Below are 25,679 nucleotides of genomic sequence, written 5' to 3' on the forward strand. Positions count from 1 at the left end.
TGACATTGTGAACAAGCTCCTACAAGTGGAGAATATCACCATAGATAGATCGGCCAAACACATCAGTCGATTGATCTCTGCACTAGACTCGGAAAGGGCAAACTATTCACACGCTGCAATGAAAGAAGCCAAAGAAATGGCAACAAATCTTGGCCTTGATCCTCATTTCAAAGTAGTTCGAAAGAGAAGAAAAAAGCGCATGTTTGATGAGAATGCCGAAGATGAAGCACCTGAATTCTCAGAAGAGAAGAAATTTCACCAGCAACTATTAGAAATCGTCGATCGCATTCTTTGTGAACTCAGGTTCACATCATTTGTTTGGTTTTCTCAACGGAGCTAGCTTTGGAACAATGAGTGGGGATGACCTAAAGGCTAAAGCAATCGAATTAGCCTCCACATATAAAGAAGACTTGGACAAAGACGAATTGGCAACCGAAGTGGAAAGTTTCAAATACCATGGTTTGGATTTAGTACCAAATATCCAAACAGCCAATTCGATTCATTTTCTGAAATTTTTGTGTGTGAACAAAATGGAGGATGTATATCCAAACATAATGACTGCCTTACAAATCTTCTCGACAATTCCGGTTTCAGTGGCTTCGAATGAAAGAAGTTTTAGCAAACTTAAAAGAATAAAAAATTATTTACGGAATTTGACAGGGCAACAGAGGCTGACAAACCTAGAGATTATTTTCATTGAGCACCAGGTAGCCTCAAATTTATGCTTCAGTGAGATTGTCAGTACATTTTCTGCAAGAAAAGCCCGAAAAGTTAAATTCTAAGAACAATTAAATATTTAAATCAATATTTTAGTTAAATTTTTTATAATTTTATCTAATACTTGATCTACTTGTACATAATTTACTATCTTAAGTGTTTTAGTATAAATGATGTTGTTTTGAAATAAACTATTTGTTTTTGAAAATACGTATTCTATTATTTACCAAATATATTTAGGCCTATATACTTTGAACTTGAGGTTGAGTATTTTAAGATCAAGATAATATTAATGTAGCGTGCCGATGGACACACCACACTTTTTAAGAGGAGTTATAAGGAATTAGTTTCAGTCCAATTGGTGGTGGGGGGGGGGGGGCGCCAAAATAGGTGTTTGCCCCGGGTGGTGCTGAATAACCTAGTTACGCCCCTGCGTGTCAGTTTTAAAAAAGACAGACTTTTCGGAAAAATACTGACATTTATGATTTTTTATATATCTTTTCCCGTGAATATTTTAAACTACATAAATTAATTTAATTTATCTGTAGATATAAATTCTAACAGAACATAAATAAAAGTAGAAGTAAAAATAGACCAGGGCGGATCTGTTTTGAGGTGGATGTGAGAGGTAGCATTCAGATTTATGCAGATAAAGTTAGGTGACAACTTCAATAATTATAATTGACTTCTGCTCCTTCTCAAATGTGCCCGTAACATTAATAACAAAATTAAAATATTTAAAAATTTCAAAAAACATCGATTTTTTTCTACTTTCATTGCTTATAACTTTAAAACGATTCATTTTGGAACAAAGTCGTACTGAAATAAAATAAAGATAATTGAATTTTGTATGATATACGACTGGTTAAAAATGTCTTAAATTATTACCCTTTCTGCAAAATAGCAATAAATACAAAATAAGGGGGTAAAATAAGCCTGATTTTATTCAGTGTTTTTCAACCACTTCAAAACTTCTAAATGGTCTACTTTTGTTCAGAAAGATTTTACAAAATTTGAACTTAAAAAAATAAGATTGCAAAATTATTATGCAAAATATATCAGGCCGATTTTAATGAAATTTGGTGGACTCTAAGCGAATTACGAAGGTTCTAAGTGCAACCAAAGTGGTTGAAAAACACTAAATAAAAACAGGCTTATTTTGACCACTTATTTTGTATTTATTGTTAGTTTGCAGAAAGGTTAATAATTTAAGACACTTTTAACTAGTCGTATATCATACAAAATTCAATTATATTTATTTTATTTCACTACGACTTTGCTCCAAAAAGGAATCGTTTTAAAGTTATAAGCAAAGAAAATAGAAAAAATCGATGTTTTTCGAAATTTTTATTATATTAATTTTTTTATTAATTTTCCGGGCATATTTAAGAAAGAGCATAAGTCAACTATTATTATTGAAGTTTTCACCTAACTTTATCTGCAAAAATCCGAATGCCACCTAGCACACCCAAAAATAGACGTTTTTTTACAGATCCGCCCTGTCTAAAAGCTGAAATCTTAATGCATTATAAGGAAAAGCTTTTTAAACTTATAAAAGCAGATTATTAACATTATTTAGAGCTGAAAGGTATATTTTACACACATCTAAAAGTTTATAAAGAAAAAGCGGTAGCTATAGCAATTAGAATAAAAAAATAATAAAGAAAATAATAAAGAAAGGCATTTATTGATTACTCGTTAGCATGCGGCGTATTAAATGATTCGTTCTTGACGTAGGGAAAGTTACTTTCTATTTATTATCCGAAAAACTGATGTCTTTAAAACTGCCATTGTAACAAAATATCTAAAATACAAAATAAACCATGGTTTGATAATATACAAATAATTAAAACAAAACCTTTTTTTGAAAGAAAGGCAATTTATGTTTTATTTCGATTCACAGGCAAGGCATAATCTGCAGACAGCGCTGTTTCTGGTATCACCGTCGTTAGTACAGTTGCCTGCTCGCCTCTGAATCAACACAAAACCCAATAGCCTTTTTAAGGAAAATTTCAAAGACAGCTTGAAATCCACTTTGAGGACGCTGCAGTGACATCTATTTAAGATAATAGAAATTAGGAATCTCTCAGATACAGAATACAAAACAACTGTCCTGGCTGCGTAACATTAGACAATGGACAGGTCGAACGGTAGAGGAATTATTTCATATAGCTGCTGACCGAGAAACATTTCATCAGCTTGTTAATACGACGATAGCCAACGCTTGAAAACAAGCAGGGTACACAAAGAAGAAATCTTGGTTATTTTATTAAGATACCCACAAACAGGCATACGAAGCAGTATTAGTAAGAGGAGCGGGCTGAAAGCACAGAAGAGGAAGACCAAAAAAGAAGTGGTTAGAAGTAGTATAAACCGAAGAAAATAGAAGCCATGATCCTCCGGAGCTAAAGAGTTGTTTGAGTTTATATATTGGTCCTTCGATCCGGATAAATATTGTTTATTACACTATATAAAACTTAAGTAAACACATTTTACATTCTTTTTCACAATAACTACAGTATAATAACCAATCTTGATATTATCATACGCTTGAACGAATCATTTATAAGCGACAGAAGAGAGGAAGATAACACGTATTTATACATGCCTTTCTTACCTAACGTTACTTAGAGGTCCGAAAGTATCGTCGATGAGAGCCTCATTTAGAGAGCCCTTCATAGAGTTAAGTCGGTCTAATTGATTGTATTTTGCGTTAGCTTCAGTTTGACTGTTGACCTTTATGAAGGACTTTGACGTTGCCATACTAAACACAAAACTTGGTTATTTAGATTTTTTTTAACACTAGTAAAATGAAAGAAAATAATTATAGAGGGTTACGTTCCGATTCAATTCAAGTCTCTTACCATTCTCTTACACGTGTTTCTGAGTCTACCCGTCATCAGAGAGACACGTAAGAAGACCGAACTGAATCAAAACACACCGGTTGGTTGCCAATAAAATAAAAGAGTTTTACAATAAATAGTGATACACTTTATATCAGTATATTTAATAATAAAAATGAATTAGTTTTAATTCTAAGCGGTCTTTACATTTACATACCTTAAACTAGATGCTTCACCATTCGAAATCCCAACTTGTGCCATCTTCATTTTATATAAATTCTGGGCAAATTCCTAAAAAAATGTTATATTAGATGAGTATTAAGTCATGTATGTCATTGTGGCTTTCTCGTCGAATTCTCAAGATATATTATACCGATCACGTTACTAACGATGGTATTTTGTTGAGAATTCAAAAAGAAAAAGAGCTGTCAACCACAATAAAAACAGCCAAAGTCGAATAACTCGGTCACATCATGAGAAACAACGAGGGATATATACTGCTGCAACTAATCTTACAGGGAAAATAGGGAAAAGATGAAGGAAAACGAGGACCAGGAAGTCGAAGGATTTCCTGGTTGAAAAATCTACGTACGTGGTTCAACACAACAACCACGAAGCTTTCAAAGCAGCAGTGTGCAAAGTACAGATTGGCGCGATGGTCGCCAACATCCGAAACGGATAGGCACTACAAGAAAAAGAAGAAGTCATGTATATAGTGTAGCTTCAAAATTGTAGGTACTAAATTCCAAGAAATGCTGTGATGACTATTGTTGGGTAGGCTATTCGTGGATAGATTGTAAAAATTTAAAAAAAATTTAAGTAAAATTCTTTATAAATGGTATATAATCTATTAAAGTTCCCTAAAAAGGGCTACATCACTTATGCAGAACTAGGTTTCGATATGATTACAGATCATCATCAGTGCTCAACAGGATGTTAAGCACACACATGTTAAGCCACGAAAATTGAAAATATTTGGGTAAGAACTCTTTAAAATTATGTCTACAGTCATGGGAACATTAACTAGAATTGTTATAAATAACATGGATCTTTTAAATATCACATGATTAGGCCCAAGCACCATTTGATACTCACTTGAGTTGAATACGTTCAAAGGCCCAGCAACCTCACATTTTGAACGATCGATGGCAACTGACATCCATGATAGTTGCTCTCGACCGTTCAAAATGTGAGGTTGCTGAACCTTTGAACGTATTCAACGTATCATCAGGTCCATCAGTCCATCCATTGACAAGCCATCAAATAGCCTTCCTGTCGAAAGTGTGTGACTTCAAAAAAACGACATCCCGTACTAAAACCCTGTTATTTTCTTCCAACACAGGGTTAAAATTAATTTCGCCATTTATTTTCTTTTCTCCTTCAGTGGAATCGTTTTGTAACTAGTCCGATTTGGAGCAAATTAATCCGAATTATAATCAGTTTTTCCCCATTCAATATTAATAAAATTTCCTCAAGAATCTTATCAATTTAAACACCAATTAGTAGGGAAACTCTACCAAAAATATGGTTGTATACAACAAAATATATAGTTGATCACCTTAAGGTAATTTTCTCCACGCAATTTTTGGTAAAAGCTCCGATGAGCAGCCTAGGCAAAGAACCACAGCTAACAACGACTCGTTTGTCAAATATCGCGCACCATCGCCTTAGAGAGAAATAGAAAATAAAAACGAAACGAATATGTCAAGTAAGTACACCTAATTCAACAATTTTATTAATTATTTGCGTTATCATTTACGTATAAAGGTAGAACTGGCTGTCTACACTCGAGGGGAATGTCTAAAATCTCTTAGCGAAAATATTATACCGTTACATTGTTAATGCGCGTCTCCCCGTGAGAAACCTTTAACATTAACAATTAAAAAAGTATGTTTTAGAATAAAACATGGCTAAAATTCTTATCAAGACCTGATAGAAAAAGGTTTAAACTTGAATTTATGTACTCGATGATTACAAAAATTGTATTTTTTTTCTTGTGTTTTTGTGCCTTGAAAATTATTGTCATCTGTCTCGTTCTTTTTTCAGTTTTAAATTGTTTATAACTCAAAAGCTATCAACTTTAGAGAAAAATTACAAAAGGCCTTTTTTGTTTAGAATGATCCAAAAAATTTGAAATAATATCTGCTCAGGTCGAATTTTTTTTTAAATAAAAAAAAAATGTCAATTTTTAATTATTAATTAAATATAGTTAGATCAAGATTAGATCGGGCAACCCTTGTTTTTTTGTAATTGTTAACATTCTAAATTACATATCCAATAATTTTTATCCATTAAACAGATCGGTGCAAATCGACCTTATATGGGATCTTCTACTATATGTAGAAGTTGATTGTAAATAAAAGTTTACAAGGCAAGACAAACAAAACAAAAACAAGAGACAAATGAAAGATATATAAAAAACTAACAGCAATATTGAATGTTACTTATCAGGATTAAAACCAATATACTCAAGAGAATTTATCAAATAAGTGGTTTCATGTGTCGCAAAATGCCATGAAAATCGCCGCAACCACACTTAGTTTTAAATTCATGTTGACAAACTACTCTACAAAGTTGGCCACTCATGCAAAAATAATTTTTACTAACGGGAAAACTATTTATCGATTTTCTACTCACTTCTCCATTTTCTGGCGGGTTTCCATTCCCAAACGTGGAAGTAACAACCAGCAGCATGGCCTCATGTTCAATGTTGGATATATCGTAGTCGTCCATGCTGTAAACCTGTGCATTGAAAGCGTGGCCGAATAGTTCACATAACTTTTTGGCGAAGTTTTCGGATTTTCCAGTTTCGGTGGCGTAGAGGACTGTGGCCTTGATGCGACGGGACAAAGCCCTTCCGAATAGTTTCGAAGTAAACTTGACCGCACTAAAAAAATAACAAAATATTTTTAAAATGAATAAAATTTCACTATACAAAATTGGCGACAAGATATTTAAAAAAGTATGGTCTAATACTTTTATCTAGAAGATAAAATAGACTAATTATTTCATCGAGAAGGACCAAACTTACTACTGGCATTTGCAGACGATATCGATCTAATAGTAAACACACGAATAGGGATGAAGGAGACTTTCGTGAGGTTTGAGAAGGAAGCAAAGAATATGGGGCTCCAAATCAACGAAAACAAGACGAGATATGTATATGAGCCTCAATAAACAAAGCAGAGATAGAATTGGTCAGAACATCACCATCGATGACTTTAATTTTGAGCGCGTTAGAGAATTCAAGTATCTTGGAACAACAATAACTGAAGATAATAACGGATCACAAGAAATAAACAATAGGCAACCTATGTATTTTTGCCCTCCAAAACCTTTATACAATCGAAACAACTAACAAGACGTACGAACATACAAGTGTTTAAAACAGTCATACGACCCGTTGTGATGTATGTAAGCGAAACGAGGACGATAACAAAGGCAAACGAAGAGAGGGCGACAAATTTACGCTAGCAGTAGCCGTAAAACGAACTTAAGGTTCCGCGGAACGGAATAGGAATAGCCGAACTGAACCGACTACACGACTTGTGCGTAGTCGGTTCAGTTCGGCTATTCCTATTCCGTTCCGAGGAACTTATAGTCTAAGAGCTAGTGAACCCTCCGACTAAGGGCTCTATTAGTCTAGGTAACTGGTGGCGCAACTAGTGGCGCAACTAGTGGGCCCACCAAATTGTGAGCACGGGCAACTGGTGGCCGAGAATAGCCACCAGCAAACATAATAAAATTAATTGGAATTGGAAAAATAATCAAATGCAATTTGAAAACAATTTGTTATCAATTTTACGAAAAAAAGTTTATTCTTCATAAAATGCTCTTAATAGTATAAAATATAAGATGCAACCATCAGATTCAAATTTTGTGAATTTTATACGAGGTATGTCAAAAAAGATGAATTTCGCTCAAGAGTAAAGCATCCTTATATTAAACAATATCGAAAAATGTTTTATAAAAAGTTGTTCGGAATTAAAAGCTATGTTTGAATATGCAATTACATTCTTCTAATTGAAATATTGTGAACTATAAAGGTACTTTACTCTTGGACGAAATTCATATTTTTTAACATACCTCGTATAGAATTGATAAAAGTTTATATATTATGATTGCATCTTAGATTTTAGACCATATAAAGCTTTTTGTAAAAAATCACTTTTTTCGTAAAATTAATGATAAAATACTTATAGATATTTGTAATAAAATGATGTTGGGTATCCGTAATTTAAAAAAAAAATGCATTTTTTTTCAATTAGAATGATGTAATAAAATTAATGCGTCCCAAAACATAGTTTTTTAATTCTTAACAACTTTTCATAATAACAATTCGATGTTGTGAAATCTAAAGGTACTTTACATACAATTTTTTTGACATACCTCGTAGCCTCGTATAATATAGACTATGCAGAGCATTTTATAAAAAATATTTTTTTTTCGTAAAATTGATAAGAAAAAAGTTTCCCATATGGTTCCAAGTTACGCAGATATACGGTACCTATATATAAAAGCTCAATTTTTTTAAATTTTCTAATTAACGTCACATTCGGATTCAGCATAATTAAAAACAAAATAGAAACATTTTTGATCAAGGTAAAGTGATGAAATCACCGATATTTCTAAAAAAATAAAAGAGCTTTTATTGCTTAAATAATGAATAAACAATTAACGGCTAAATCTGCGAGAAGAACTTTTTAATATAGCATATTTATAAATTAACAAAAAAGGTTTTAGAAAAATATACGCTTGTTAATAGAAAATATAGAAGTTAATAGAAAAGAAATACGAAGCACTCGATTACAATACAAATGAACTAGTGGTGGCCGACACCAGTTGCTCAGTCTAATAGGGTCCATATAACATAATGCCCCGGCTTGGTGGCGCCACCAGACCCGGTTACCCGGCTGGTGGACTGGTTCGGCCACCAGATCGACAACAATTTCTGGTGGCGCAACCAGTTGCCGTAGTCTAATAGGTCTCATTTACTTATATGCCCCGTGACGTCATGAGTCACTGGTGGAGCAACTTGGTGGCGTCACCAGTTGCCTAGTATAATAGCGGCCTAACGGTCGTCCTGTAAGGCTAGAAATTTATCTAGTGATAATTCATAGCACACCAAGGCTAAAAACCATGACCTGGCAGGCATCAGCGGTCCACGTGTATCTACCAGGTGAATCGAAAAGTGCAAATTTAGGGGGTAAAATAAACTTTCTCCTGTAAGGTTTAAATTTAAGTATTTGTTTAAGTAAGTCATTTTAGAGCAAATGTGTACAATGACAGGCGATTCTGAAGAGCATAAGCGCTTGTTCACAATGGACGTAAAACATAATTTACGCGTAATGTATCCGTAATTCATAAAGTTGAACATGTAGGAATTAAATGTAAGTATTCACAATGGGTAAACGTAAAATTTATGGTTATGATTGTAGTCCAGAAAGCCACTGCGCATCCGCTAGGAAAAATATTCTAATTCGGATTTTTTGCACAATCTTACTCAAAAAGGACTCCTTTTAACAAATTTGCATGTTGCCAGGACCAAAAGGTGGTCAAAAATTTCTTAAACGTTTTTTTTTTGTTTTTTTCCTAAAATTATTTTTTTTGCACGGAAAAAAGTTTTTTTAGGTTTTTTGGATCATTCCAAACAGAAAAGGTCTTTAGTGACTTTTCTCTAAAAATGATAGTTTTTGACATATAAGCGATTAAAAATTGAAAAATTGCGAAATCGGCCATTTTTAACCCTCAAAAACTATATGAAAAACTGAAAATTTGAATGTTGTCAAGGTAGGTAGATATTCTTTAAACATCGATTGATGTAAACCAGGAGAGTTTTTTGCAATACAATATTCAAAACTCCTTTGTTTTTTAATTGCTAATCAAGCGTGCGCGACACTATTTTCCGCCGTTGCATATGTATGCAGTATGGTGCAAATGAAAGGAATAAATTCGTTATTTCGTAAACAGGCGAGTTTAAGGAAAAATCCCGAAACAGGTCGATTTTTATTTTTAAGTTATGTTATTGTGACATATATGGTATACTAGTGACGTCATCCATCTGGGCGTGATGACGTAATCGATGATTTTTTTAAATGAGAATAGGGGTCGTGTGCTAGCTCATTTGAAAGGTTCTTCAATTCTATATTCAGTAATATAAACATTTACATAATTATTTATACAGGGTGTCCAATATTTTAATTTTTTTGTCAATTTGTCAAATGATTTAATTTAATAAAAAATTTTTGGACACCCTGTATAAATAATTATGTATATGTTTATATTACTGAATAGAGAATTGAAGAACCTTTCAAATGAGCCAGCACAAGATCCGTCTTCTCATTTAAAAAAATCATCGATTACGTATCGATATATGTCACAATATCATAACTTAAAAATAAAAACCGACCTGTTTCGGGATTCTTCCTTAAAGTCGCCGGTTTACGAAATAACGAATTTATTCCTTTCATTTGCACCATACTGCATACACATGCAACGGTGGAAAATAGTGTCGCGCACGCTTGATTAGCAATTAAAAAACAAAGGAGTTTTGAATATTATATTGAAAAAAACTCTTCGGGATTTCATCAATCGATGTTTAAAGAATATCTACCTACCTTGGCAACATTCAAATTTTCAGTTTTTCAGATAGTTTTTGAGGGTTAAAAATGGCCGATTTCGCAATTTTTCAATTTTTAATCGCTTATATGTCAAAAACTATCAACTTTACAGAAAAGTCACTAAAGACCTTTTCTCTTTGGAATGATCCAAAAAAAACCTAAAAAAAATTTGTTTCATGCAAAAAAAATAATTTAAGGAAAAAAACAAAAAAAAAACGTTTAAAAAATTTTTGATCAACTTTTGGTCCTGGCAACATGCAAATTTGTTAAAAGGGGTCCTTTCTGAGTAAGATTGTGCAAAAAATCCGAATTAGAATATTTTTCCTAGCGGATGCGCAGTGGCTTTCTGGACTATAAGAGAAAACTCACCAAAGATCTTTTCTGTTTGGAATAATTCCAAACCAGAAGGAATAATTCCAAACCATTTGAAAGGTTCTTCAATTCTCTATTCAGTAATGTAAATATTTACATAATTATTTATACAGCGTGTCCTTCTACTTCTTTTTTTGTCAAATAATTTAATTTAATAAGAATTTTTTGGACACCCTGTATAAATAATTATGTAAATGTTTATATTACTGAATAGAGAATTAAAGAACCTTTCAAATGAGCTAGCACATGACCCCTATTCTCATTTAAAAAAATCATCGATTACGTCATCACGTCCAGATGGATGACGTCACTAGTATACCATATATGCCACAATATCATAACTTAAAAATAAAAATCGACCTGTTTCGGGATTTTTCCTTAAAGTCGCCGGTTTAGGAAATAACGAATTTATTCCTTTCATTTGCACCATACTGTCGGTGGAAAATAGTGTCGCGCACGCTTGATTAGCAACTAAAAAACAAAGGAGTTTTGAATATTGTATTGCAAAAAACTATTCGGGGTTTCATCAATAAATGTTTAAAGAATATCTACCTATCTTGGCAACATTTAAATTTTCAGTTTTTCACATAGTTTTTGAGAGTTAAAAATGGCTGATTTCGCAATTTTTCAATTTTTAATCGCTTATATGTCAAAAAGTATCATTTTTAGAGAAAAGTCACTAAAGACCTTTTTTGTTTGGAATGATCCAAAAAACATAAAAAAACTTTTTTCCATGCAAAAAAAATCATTTTAGGAAAAAAACAAAAAAAAAACGTTTAAAAAATTTTTGACCACTTTTTGGTCCTGGCAACATGCAAATTTGTTAAAAGGAGTCCTTTTTGAGTAAGATTGTGCAAAAAATCCGAATTAGAATATTTTTCCTAGCGGATCCGCAGTGGCTTTCTGGACTATAAACGTAAGGATTACATAAAGTTGAGATTGTTTCAACTTTATGTTCGAATTACGTAAATTTGAAGGACAACTGTAGTATTTTTTGTATTTTAATGTTGGTGATCAATTGAGTTTGGAAACAAAAATCCTAAGGAAGATCTTTGGGCCTGTGCTGGATGAAGCATCAGGACAATATAGGGTAAGAACTAACAAAGAGATCGAAGAACTTTACCCAGACGCCAACATCATAAAAGAAATAAAGTCCAGAAGACTCCAATGGGCGGGACACCTCAGAAGACATTCTGACCAAAGAATAGTAAGACTGGTATGGGAGGAAGCCCAACTGGAAGGAGACCACGCGGACGCCCTCGTGTGATCGTTGGTCTCTGTTGTAACCATAGGCATAACCAGGATGATCCTAAGGGGGGGGGGGGGGGGTTAAAACTACCTGAAAGGGGGGGGGGGGTTACAACCACTGGAAGGTCTTTGAGGGTTATGGTATATATATATACATATATAAAGGGTTGTCTACAGCTAATGCCGTTTCCCTTCCGTCAGCCAGGACTTCCATTTTTTTCGATCTTCCCCGTCTCCGTCTTCCAATCCTTTCTTAGACATGGCTTCGTCGACTTCATTTTTCCATGGTGTTAAGCTTATAGAGCTCAAAGTACATCCCAATGGGAGGGGGGGGGTTATAACCCCCAAAACCCCCCCTGGTTACGCCTATGGTTGTAACGCCACGGAGTAGGAGTATAGGCCAATAACATTACCCAATGTTACCACTTATACAATAGACTGCCCAGAAAAGCTCTTACAAATAGATCAAAGACATTCATTAATAAAAAACACAGAGAAACGATATTTTGAACATTTATGAATGAATAAGAAAATGGAACGGAAATAAACTCAGGTAATGAGAAAGAAAATCCAAGTAAACAGGTAAAGCTAAAAACTGCCGAGATGTTCAAATATACAGGAAATCACAGGAAGAAATGGAAATAATAACAGAAATAATATTAAATGAAGAGCAATTGCCAAAAGAATGATTGGAAGCCACAATATATCCCATACGTGTCCAAAAACTGTCCAAAACGGAGATAAAAATGAATGCTAAAATTACAAATGCGGATTTTACAATACAATAACATGAAGCATTCTATGGCTCTACAGCCCAATGTTTGTAGGTAAAAAAGAACCAAGTGCCAAAAATGACTGGATGACACCAGGTATTTTTATAAAAACCCATAGAAGAAAAAAAAAAACGAAAATACAAAAATACAAACAAAGAAAAACACAAGCAATTGAAGAAACTAGTAGAAACACAGATCAAGGAAGCTAAAGAACGCTGGATGGAAGAAAATTGCAAAGAAATAGAAGAATTTAATATGAAACATGACACACATAACCTACATAAGAAACTGAAAGAAATCACAGGTAATACACGGAAGAGAATACCACAAGTTATACGAAACTCCATTGGATATCTCCAATTATCAGAAAAGACTTGGGAGCAATACATCAAGGACTTATTTGCAGATAATAGGAAAGAAATAAATGAAACATTACCAACTAATGAAAATTTAAAAATTCTGATATCAGAGGTGAAACAGGCAATTAAAATCTCAAAAAGTGGTAAAGCGCCAGGTCCCGATGAAATTCCTGTAGAAATATTAAAAATCCTGAATGATGAAAATATAGAATGTCTAACTAAATTATTTAACAAAATATACCACGACGGTCAACTCCCTGATGAATGGCTGAAATCTATCTTTCTAACCTTACCCAAGAAAAATAATCCTAAATTTTGCGATGAGTACCGATTAATTAGTCTTATGAGCCATACCTTAAAAATACTACTTAAAATTATTCAACAGCGTATATATAAAAACTGTGAAGAATAATTAGACAATACAGAGTTTGGATTTAGAGGTGGAATGGGAACAAGAGAGGCATTGTGCGCAATGACGGTACTATTACAAAAATCCAGGAAATACTATAAAAACGTATTCATATGTTATATAGATTTCCAAAAGGCGTTTGACAGAGTTCAACATGGTAAACTCATACATGCATTGAAACACATACAACTTTATCCCATGGATATAAATTTAATAAAAAATCTATACTACAATCAAACAGCGGTCGTACGGGTAGAAGATAGTGAGACAAACCAAGTGGAAATTCAAAGAGGAGTCAGACAGGGATGCGTGCTGTCGCCACAATTATTCAATGTGTACTCCTAACTAATATTTCAGGAGGCACTATGGGAAAGAACTGAAGGTGTAAGGATTGGAGGGAGCATCATTAATAACATAAGATTTGTAGACGATACCGCAATCATGGCAGAGAATATAGACGATTTACAAATACTCCTAAATATCATTAACAGAGAAAACAAAAATATGGGATTACAATGAATATAAATAAAACCAAATTCATGGTGATCTCAAAAAACCCTGTTGACAACATACATCTGACATTGGAGGGTAAACCGATAGAAAGAGTCGAGAAGTATAAATACCTAGGAGCAATTATAAACTCACAACTAGACCAAGATGAGGAGATAAAGGTCAGAATAGAAATAGCTCGGAAAGGATTCATAAAATTCAAGTCAATGTTTACAAATAAGAATTTGAGTATGGACATTAGATTGAGGTTCGCTGAATGTTAGGTTTGGTCGCAACTACTATATGGGGTAGAAGCTTGGACACTAAAAGCCCAATCCGTAAAAAAATGGAGGCATTCGAAATGTGGATATATAGGCGTATTCTGAAAATTTCTTGGACTGCAAAAGTCTCAAACAAAGAAGTGTTAAGAAGAATTGGACATGGCCGGAAGCTTATGAATAAAATTAAAATAAGAAAAACATCGTATCTGGGACACATACTTCGTAACGATAAATACTCTCTGCTACACGTCATCATGCAAGGAAGAGTAAAGGGAAAAAAGGCTTGAGAAGAAAGAAGAAATCCTGGCTGAGGAATATCAGAGATTGGACTAATCTCAGTGTTGAACAGATATTTCACGTTGCAAATGACAGAGAAGCGTTTAAAAAAGTGATCGCCAACCTTCGCTAGAAGACGGCATCAGAAGAAGAAAGATAGCCCAATGTAAGCCCTGGCTTTCCTTAACAAACCACTCCATTCGTTACAGTCAGTATCTATTCTCCTCAAAGATCTACTTACAAGGAGAATTTTTGCGCCCTCATTCTCATCATCCTCTAATTGCTTTCTCAGTCTTCCAATAGGCTCCTTCCCTTGCATTCTGCTTTTTAACAGTTTAATTGGCGGTCTGTTGTCTTATATCCTAAATATACGGCCTGTCCATTGCAGACGCTATAGGCAAACATATTGAGATAAAGGTGATTCTTCTCATTCACCACCTGTTGTTCTCTATTACAGGGCCTAGTATTAGTTTAAGTACCTTTTTTCATAGACGTCCATGCATTTTACAGATTTTTGAATTAATCTCCAAGTTTCCCATCCATAGCTCACTATCGGTTGGATTATGGTCTTGTAGATTCGTATCTTAGTCCCTTGATGGACGTCTGGTGATTTAGAAAAGTATGTGGTATTACCTATGATGATTCTTCTGCTAAGCTCTGCTTCAATGTTGTCCTTTGTGCTCTTGATTCCTATATAGCAAAAGCAAAAGTTGTCAACTGTCAGGTCGGATCATGTTACTCTCTCCAATTGGCTTTGTACTAAGAATTTAGTTTTTTTGTGTTTATTGATAGAACTACTTGTCTAGCATGTGGTTTAACTTCTTACGAAATCATGCATTTGTTGCCAGGTGGACTGATTTATTGATAAGTGTATAGTTCCCACCTTTTGACGATTTTCTAACTACTTATTTCAGTACTTTAACCCTTAAGTACACTGTTAGCACAGTTCATCATCCTGTGGTCCAATCTCATCATCAAATGGTGTTATTTGAAATATATCTCTCGTCTTACGTCTCACGTTGTCTTTACTTCTCTTTTCTTCTTATACTTGTAGATCTGTAGATCTGTTAATTCCGACGTTGAAGTATTTCTTGAGAGGTAGACTGCCAGCTATATCTCCATCTTTTTGGTGGTCTCCTCGGTGGACGCTTGCCAGCTGGTTTTCGTTCTAGCGCAATTCTTGGTAGTCTGTGTTCCTCCATTCTTTTTACATGATTGTTCCCTGATGATGTTGTTTCGTATCCTATCCTATGTATTTGTCTATGTATTTAGTATTTATGTTGTCTGTATCTGAGCCACTTTATCCGTTTTCGTGATTAGGATGAGCCTAACCAGTTCGGACAATATTTCAAGTTCTTAATAGTTTGTACAGTAAACATGCCTTGTTTATTGAACCTCATATTGGTAAAACCATTTTCCGAAATAAATCACGGCAGATTCAATGTTCTTTCACTGTATAACATAAAAATTGGTGACAATTAGGTTAAAATTAGATATTCTTTTTATGAAAACTGTTAAGAAACTTGTACTGGTTTACTTTAATTTTAAAACAGTACCTCTATTTGACATATAACAGTAATAGTTCAAAATATTTATAGGCTTACCGAGCGATCTGCTTAAAGTGGAATTTCCTCCTTGGCTTCTTGTTATTTGGATCTCCTTTCCGTGATACATCCCATTGATGTGTTTTCCAAGCTGGTTCCTAAAAGAAAAACACTTCATTTTAAACAAAAATATTTACATTAAGACAACTATATTATATTGAAGTGTCCAGTAAACAGTGGAGTATTTGAGGACTCAAGAGACTGAGATCCCGGAAGCGCTGAATATGACGCCAGAAGGAACGTCGAAAGCTCGGCCCAGATAATATCGGCAGTAAATTTAAATCTTTACCAAAAAACATATAGTTGACCCCTTACAGTATTACGGAAGGGTTTGTATATCTGTAACTAATTTTAAATCTCGAACATTATAGCTACCTCCTGATATTTCAACAAAATTATGTGGCATAGTAGAGACTAAACATCAAACAATTAGGAATACTTAAGAGCTAATTCATAATGCCAAAATAATGTCAAGTGAATCCATTCATAATTGGATAAATTCCTTTTACAACTGCCTCAAGTTCAAAGGGTCCTTCCTATACATCGTATAAAGCTTTTGGAAAGTTAAATAAAATTAACACTTAAATAAAAAGCTCTTTAGCAATAATTCTGTCAGCAGAAAATGAACGCTTTAAGTATGTTTTTATTTTGTGAACTTCTCCATTCCACGTCTAATTAGCGATATGATATATACAGTTGAGTCCGCGAGTCTTTACCCGTGCGTCATCACTTAAGAGGATCGGTACGTATTTTCGGCTGCAATGCTATTCAAATGGGGATTCATTTTTTTCAAATCCTGAGAAAACTAATAAGTATTTTTGAAAAATTTAAACGCAGAATGAAAGATTACGTTATTAGCGAGGGCCGAAAGTCCCTGAGAACTTCTATAATGTTTATTTTAATAAGTTACAGGGGTGAAAAAACTAAGAGAAAATTTAGTGTGATTTTTAATTTCAAATATCTCATTCAAAATAAACTTTTTATTTATTCTAAGGGACTTCCGGCCCTCGGTAATAATTTAGTCTTTCATTCTGCGTTTAAATTTTTCAAAAATATTTATTGGTTTTTTCAGGATTTGAAAAAAATTAACACAATGCCGTGGTAATATTTTCCAAATCTGTCTTTGTCTCACAACGCACTCAACCGAATATAATATTGTCAGCATATATTGTCAGTCAGACACTGACAATCAGTGACAATTTTAAATATTTGACATTGCATCGGGAATATTTTGAGAAATTGATTAAATATTATTGATATATAGTGTATTTGATAAATAATTGATTTAAGACGTGAACTTAATAAAAAGTTATTTATTGTGTATTATTTGTGGAAGATCCAAGCAGAGAATACATCAGATATATCCTGTGATCCAAGTATTTTGTTGTTAGAGATGTTCAAAATTGTAAGCGTTCCAAAATAACAACATATTATTAAAAAATCACTTTAACACTTTTCCTCTTTTCTCGATTGATTATTAGTTTTTGTTGTACAAATAAATTATTACAATCACTGAAAACATAGTTAGTGAAAAAATTATCACATTTATTAACTGAATTAATAATTTGCAATTATAAAAATAACAGTTATCCAAGAACATTCAAAAGCCATCTCTTTAAATTAATTATGACATTTTCAAGTAGAATGACATTCTAGTAATGTTTACATATCCACACCAGTGTGAATTTTACTACACGTAATTTGCCGTGTAAAGACAGAAAAAGTAGGGATACACGTAAAATATTTGCGAATTATGTACCCATAGCCTTAAAGGTTTTTGGTTTGTATCATTGGATATACCAATAACGTATGACGTGGATATATTAATATTTAGTGACACATGACAGAAGCTCGAAACAAATGACTGTGAATGAAAAGCCTTATAAGTCGGAAATCTATTTCACGCAACATCAACTGACAGAAAGTGGCTACTGTTTCGATTACGGGTTTTATTATAAAATTTGACGTTATCAAATATATAGAATGTCAAATGTAAGTTTTGCTTCAAAATTTTTGCGCAGAATTACAGCTACATTTGAAGTAGCTTCATAAATTCTTTTATTATTATTGATTAATAAATAAATAAACAATTTATAAAAAAACATATTTTATTTTTGTTATTTTATTCACTTTGATGGATATCTAAACACAGTCATTTCTTTACTGTGTGAATGACGTTAGCTTTGTATTTTTTAAATATTAATTGCCTAAATATAATTATTTACCTTAAAATTTCAAAGCCCAATATAAAATTAGTTGTGAAAACAACTGTTTGTGTAATATAAAGAAACTTCAAAACGCAAAAATTCGACAAAAACCGCAAAAAGTTCAACTGACTGACAGCCACAAAATTAAACAAATCAGAAACGTCAAACAAATTGTGCTTAAAATATGAAAACATACCGAATCGTCTTTTTTGTACCTATCTCTTTTCAATGCACTGAGTCTAGATGGTTCATAAAAATAACATGTGTTGTTACTTAATAACAATCGGCAGCTGGTTTGTCATGAGTTTCATGCATGGAAGAGAATGATGCTAGATAAAAAGTATGTGTTTTATCTCGCCAGGTATTAATGACGCACGGGTAAAGACTCGCGGACTCAACACTAATTGAGGTTTGTTGAAGATTTGTTTGAAAAATAGGTTGTAACGTTATACCTAAACGTCACGTGTGTGATATTTCTATTCAAATATTCATTTCAATATAATTTCTGTTAATTTTATTAATTTTTAAAAAAATTCTGTTTTGATTTACTATTTTTGTTCTAAAAATAGTTGGTGCTCAATTTTTCTATCAACTAAATACTCTATTTAATCTTTCAGATATTTTGATTATTTCCCCAATAGTAGGGGAGAAAAGTATGCTAAATGTGCAGTCACTCGAGCACTGTGCTGACCTATTCGGTTGTAAAGAGTAGGTTCTAAAACCAAAAAAAGTTAAGTGAAGTTTTCCATTTTAGTGGGGACTTTCCATTTTTAATTTAATTTTCCACTTCCAACAATCGTTTTTTCGGATTATAGCGCGATTTATCCATAATTCTAAAAAATGTTTCAAATAAAAGTTACTTATTTTTACGTAAGGAATCCGAATCTGCAATAAAAATAGAGGGTCCTATTTCAAATTTTAAAGTAACCCCCCATCCACCTCCGTAAGGGGTCGTGTTTGGTATCATTAGATAGATTTTTCAAACATATTGAATAAGTGTATTTTTCAGCTCCCACCACTCTCCGTGGGGAGTCGTGTTTGGTATCATTCGATAGATTTTTGACAAATATTAAGCATGTATTTTTTAGTTTTTAGATCTATTGTTTATTTCGCGATATATATTGGCTTTTTGCTTGTGAAACTTTGTGACTCAACCATTTCCTTACCCCCCGCCCAAATCGTCAGATTTTTGAAATATATACTGTTTTGAATGTACGTAACTTACCTTATCTTAATCTGACGATTTCGAGTTTCTCCAAGGATAGATTTTTTTTTTCGACCCCCCCTTAACGAACTCCCCTGTGTTTAGAGCCAATATATGGTACAGGTACACCTACAGGGTACCAGGTTTCTCCCCATATGATAATCACGCGCTCGAGTTACTGCAAAAATCCCCGCTTGGGCTCCCTGTTACAATACTAAACCATAGACATCTATAAAATGTCTATGATGGCTATGTCATACTGACAAATAATATATTTTGTATCAACTTGTTCATTGTTTTGTATCAACTCAAGAGTTTCGTAACTCTTAAGTCAAGAGTTGCAAAAATTTTTATTTCCGTCTATCAATGTCACTTCAAAATAATGTTTTATAAAGAAAGGACATTATGTGTTTTTATGTAAATATTCTATCTGTTTAACACATGTTTCTCTTCAAAATTTATTTTATAATATTTAAACCTTCTTGAGCAAAGTACCTACAACCATTTCATACTTATAAAATTGGTAATTTTTGTTATATTTTTTTGATAATATCTTATATTCTTTTTGGCTTTGTTTTTCTACACATAACCTTCAATCCGCCTTTCTTTTCCACTTTGTTAAATTCATATGTAATTAGAATATTTAATTAATTTTAACTAATTTTTTTAATAATAATTTTATTCAGTTCATCCTTGCCAATTCGCTATTTTTTTTTATATTTTTTTAGGTAATCCCTAAACACTAATATTAGGTCAACATATGAGTTTCCAGACCTCTGGATCTGCAAATTCAGGGTGACGTATTTAAGTTCTGAGCAAATAATTATGTTGTTTTTGACTTAACCCGTGTTAGATTTAAATATTAGCAAATTAAAATATTTTTAAATTTAAATAGACTAAATGAATTTGTTTGATTTTTTGGTTGCTATAAATAGATTATCTTAGGTAAAGTTTTAACCAGTCAAAAGTTTTTAATAACAAAAGTCCAGAAAAAAGTCCTATCAGTCACAACCTCCTAGATGCAAGAGAAGTTTCCCCAAGGTTATGTCCAATTAAGTGGGTTCAAGTCCAGGAGTTTCTGAAAAGCGCTCATAAGTATAAATTTATCAGAAATCTTTCTGTTTTCTAAAAGTTAAAGGACATCTGTAAGTATCTATCTGTTTTGTAGTTAGCTCTCCCCATACCTATCCCCTCAAACGTATCTACTCCCAGCTCTCCTCCAACAACCCGAGTAGCCGTCCGCATTGGAACGATTGTTTACTTGCTCTTCTTTCAATTCCCATATCGACCCCTTTTCTAAGTAAATATTTCGTTTGTTCCCGTTATTTCCACCAACCCTCAACCCCATCTTCTGAGTAACCATCCAATTTGTCACAAATTTAAAATTAAGGGTGTCTTCTTGCTTATGTGCCGAGTTTTTATAATTGCTATATCTTATTTTCCCGTCATATTTCCAGTGTATCTTAATATGTTTTTTAATTCGTCTCTGTTTGTCTTAAGCACAATTATATGTACCTGTAAACTTACTGGGTCTTTACAAATATTTAATTAAAACTAAGATTTCGATCTATTTAGTTACAGGTATATATTCTTGTTTGATTCACTCTTCAATAAACGTTATAGTTTTGTTTGATACAGTTTGAAACGTTATTGCGGTAACCGGGCCAGTTACAAACTAGCGAAATTTCAGTTCATAAAGTGTTATTGCTTATTTCCTATTAATCGGCTTCATCATTTTCCAATTAACCAATCGCGACGTAGGGCTTGCATTTCCGATTTTGAGTGTTTAAAGTTGCATACGAACTTCGGTAACACGGTTTGTGTTAAATGTGTAATTAGATTTATTGTATGTATGTATGTTGGTATATTAATTGAAAATTTATGCAACATATAGTGCAGTAACTGAAGGTTTTCACCTCTGATTTCGTTGAACCTCAATCGATTTTCATGGAAATTGGTGAGTAGTTAGAGAATACCTCAAGGAACAAAGTTGATAGCCAGCTTCCGCTTTTACCCTGGGGGTGGATGCCACCCCTTCTCAGGGGTTGGAAATTATTTTATTAAAAATAATAACATAAATCAATAGAGGAGCAAATTATAAGCAACATTTGTTATATTATTAATTTAAATAAGTTATTAATTTAAATCGATACTTTTTGGGTTATTAAAGATCAAAGATTTTATTTTTTCATAAAAAATGCATGTTTTAAAGATGTTTTTCACGATTAACTCAAAAACTATCAGCTTTTACAAAAAGTTTTTATAAACAAAATTGAAGATAATAAAAAACTGAATACACTGCTCACTTAAAGCACTAAACTATTGTTAATTCAAAGTGAGTTATGGGTAATTGAATGTATATTTTTTTTCGACGAGTACTCAAATCTAAATATTCAATCTTAAATAACGGGAAAACAATGCATTTTATAAAATATATCTGCTAACCACTTCTCAAAGTATTTCTGGGTACCTATTAAATGAGCTTTAGAAGAAGGTAATGGCATTCAATCTAAGCAAGTTATGATGAAAATAAGACAACCCTTTCGAATTTTTTAGAAAAAAGTAAAAAATAAAACATACGCCATTTCCCTAAAAATTAAAATTTATTGTAATTATTACAAGAGTTTCTTTATACTAGCACAAGTAATGATTTCAACAAATTTGACCAGTTTAGAATGCATATTTTTGAAAAAAAGATATAATTAAAAAAATCAGAATTTTTACAATTATCGTAGTTTTCATTTTCTTTTGATAATAACTCTAAAAATATTCCACATTTTGAAAAATTTTGAAAAAATTTTGAAGCATAAATTTTAATGCTATTAACTTCTTCGGGAGCTCATTGGATAGATATTTCTAAACAATTTGAGAAATGTTTAATAAGTTTATGTTCTAAAGTGAAAAATACATAAATTCAATTACCTATAACTAGGGTTACCATAATTGATTAAGGTCAAATCCGGACAGGGGTAGTCCAAGTGAATTTGACTGAGTTCCTACCTCTACATTTTACATATATGCGTAATGCATATGGCACAATTAAAAGTACAGCTGTTTCGCTACAATATGCAACTAACATCGAAAATCTCTGCCAGTTTAAAATACATATACACCTATGTGGTAACATACTTTAGACCTAGAAAATAATATTACAGAACGATATAAAAAATATTTTTAAAATAGAAAAGGTAGTTAATATAATAATCGAAAAGATACGTTCAGCAGGAGCCGAAGTACCAGGCAGACAAAAGATGAATTCTACTATTTTAAAATATTCGTAAAGGAAACGTTGCTTTTAAAAAATGCTTCAAATATTTCTTTCCATTTGTCATAAGTATATGGGGTTTCTTCTTTAGGTACTAAAGTCCATTGAGGTTTCAGCTTTTTTAGAACTTGAAGAAGTGACGAGCGCTCATCAAATAATTCACCGTTTGGCCACGTGTGTTCCATTTTTTTGATAAAGAAAAAAATCCGGACATTTCTCATACCCGGACGCCAATACGGATATGTCTTTCAAATCCGGACTGTCCGGACGAAATCCGGACGTATGGTAGCCCTACCTATAACTGACTTAAAGTTAATACTAAAAGGTTTTTCTAGTAAGGAGTTTATTTCATTTTTTATTTGCTTCATTTTTAATAATAATAACTTTTTTACGAGGAAAGTTACTAAAATAACTTTTTTGTAAGAAATTATAGTTTTTGAGTTATTTATGAAAAATCAGTTAAAACATGCATTTTTCTCAAGAAAAATTAAAATTTTTGATCTTTAATAACTCAAAAAGTAATAATTTAAATTAATAACTTTATATAACAAATTTTGCTTAGAATTTGTCCCTCTATCGAATTGTGGGGTTACTTTTAATAAAATAATTTTCACCCCCAAGAGGGGGTGGCATCCACCCCCACGGTAAAAGCGTGTCACCTTTGGCACCATGTCACCTTTGTTCCTAGGGATATCCTCTAACCACTCACCAATTTCCATGCAAATCGACGGAGGTTCAACGAAATCGGAGGTAATAGCTCATATCCACCTTCAGTGACTGCACTAATATTATTGTTATGAAATTGTTTTTTCCACCTACCTCTACCGAAAGTATACTTTTCCGGACCTGATTGTAGGGAGCAAAGTTGTACTTTTCCTCTCTAGAGAGGAACATATTCTTCCTCCCTGTAAAGTAAGGGAGTAAAAAAGTAAAAGTGACGTCATTCATGAAATATAACTTATTGACGCCCTGTACAATATCTATTTTCTATTACGTAAGTATCTATACATTTTAACGTTTATTTATAAAACACCCAGTATTTTTCAGAATGGTAAAAAACAGTAAATTGTTATTTTGATTTAACAATGTTTAGATTAATAATTTGACTTATATTTGACAGTTGACCGTTATATTGTATTTACCTACTTGTTAGTTTTAGTTTTAATAAATTTTGTTGGTTAGTTACATAAATAAATTAATTAAAAATGAAAAATGACTTGTTATTAATTTGAGGAAAGTGGAAAAACCATTTATGTATAACATGGGAGTAGATATATACAGATTACAGATGCATCTAAGACGTTAGTTGGCACTGGATGTGCCTTTTTCATACCTGCTACTAAAACAGAAAAAATATTTAAGTTAGGCCATGATTTTTCTATCTTCAGTGCTGAAGCCATAGCAATTTATGAGGCCCTGCAATATTTTAAAGAATCAGAAGATATATCTGCAACAATTATTTCCGATTCACTCTCTGTTCTTCTTGCTATTCAAACTATAGATTTTTCCAATAACAATTCAAATATTTATATCCTACTAATTAAGAAAATCCTTTTTGAAATTCATAAAAATAAAAGAAGAGTGAACTTTTTATGGGTTAAGGCTCATATAGGACTAACGCATAATGAATATGTTGATAGTTTGGCTAAAAAAGCTATTGAATATGGTACTTCACATAATCGTAAGTTTTGCATATCTGACTTACTTAACACTATTAAGCATCGAGTTAAAAATCAGTGGAGTCAATCATGGTGAGATCTTTTTAAACAATCCAAATCTCAGTATTCACTGATTCAACCTTCTGTTCCAAATATATATTGGTTTAAAAATTATGTAGTACCTCGAAGATATATAACAACATTAATTAAAATGAAGTTTGGACATGCATGTTTCCCTCTACATCTAGCAAGAATTAAAGTTTTTGATTCAAATCTTTGTACAGAATGTCAGAAGGTTGGTGACTTAAATCATACTTTCTTTGAGTGCGCAAAAAATATTCCATGCACATATAATTTAATCCAAGATTTAATAAAATGTAATTATTTTCCACCTTTCAATGTATTCTATCTATTGTCTCTGAACAGCAAGAACATATATGATTGTTTAATGAAATTTATCTGTGAAACTAAAATTAACCTCTAAACTTATTAATCCTGATAATTTGGTATATTATGTACATATGAAAAAAGAAGAAGAAGAAGATACATAATGGAAAATGTGGTGAGCAACTTGGACAGTCCATAGCGGCCAGCTTTTGAACTGAGTAGAGAGCTGTAGAAGAGTTTGCTATGGAACTCTAAGGACCTCATTGCCTTCCTTATGTATGAACAGAAAACAAAAAAAGTTGTGACTGGCTAAATGACACCCAAGTCTATGCCATAAAAAAAACATGGGAGTAAAGTGCCTTTTCCTCCCTTGAATGATTACTGCCCTCCGCTACGCGACTGAACTGTTATGAAAAGTTGTTTGGAATTAAAAACTATATTCTAATATGCAATTACATTCTTCTAATTGAAACAATTTTTTTTTGAAAAATTATGGATAACTAACATTATTTTCAGTTATTTCAATTCTGATAACTCTTTTTTTTTATTAATTTTACGAAAAAAGTGATTCTAAATAAAAAGTTCTAAAACCTAAAATACAATCATATTATATCAGATTTTATAAATTTTATACGAGATATGCCAAAAAAGATAAATTTATATCAAAAGTAAAGTATGTACCTTCATAGTTCAGAATATTTCAATTAGAAGGATGTAATTACATACTGAAACATATAATAGTTTTTAATTCTAAATTACTTTTGTAGCAAACCGAGCCGGCCCTGTCTTTCCACACCACGGCATGATCGATTGGTGTCGATTGTACCCGACCCCACTACCACATGGACTCGAGGTGGTGGTAGGTACTCGGAGAGGCCAGGGCATTTTCAGTCATTCGACAATCCAACATTCGAATCCAAGACGTTGAAAAGTGAAGACGTGTAATAAAGACTTTAACTCTCAGCGT

At 32.6% G+C, this 25,679-nt stretch overlaps 1 protein-coding gene across 1 annotated transcript in view; it reads right to left on the reverse strand.

The window, feature by feature from the left end:
• The window catches only part of LOC126891698 (nitric oxide synthase, salivary gland), a 1,179,385-nt gene that overhangs the window by 65,256 nt on the left and 1,088,450 nt on the right, over positions 1-25,679 (reverse strand). Inside the window, exons 10-13 of the mRNA XM_050660959.1 lie at positions 15,992-16,089; positions 6,198-6,447; positions 3,778-3,851; positions 3,335-3,481 (exon numbers count right to left, since the gene is read on the reverse strand). Of these exons, the coding sequence (XP_050516916.1) occupies positions 3,335-3,481; positions 3,778-3,851; positions 6,198-6,447; positions 15,992-16,089 (569 nt within the window). The remainder of the gene's footprint in view (positions 1-3,334; positions 3,482-3,777; positions 3,852-6,197; positions 6,448-15,991; positions 16,090-25,679) is intronic.

The sequence above is a fragment of the Diabrotica virgifera genome, chromosome 9 (assembly GCF_917563875.1).
Source record: "Diabrotica virgifera virgifera chromosome 9, PGI_DIABVI_V3a".
NCBI lineage: Eukaryota > Metazoa > Arthropoda > Insecta > Coleoptera > Chrysomelidae > Diabrotica > Diabrotica virgifera.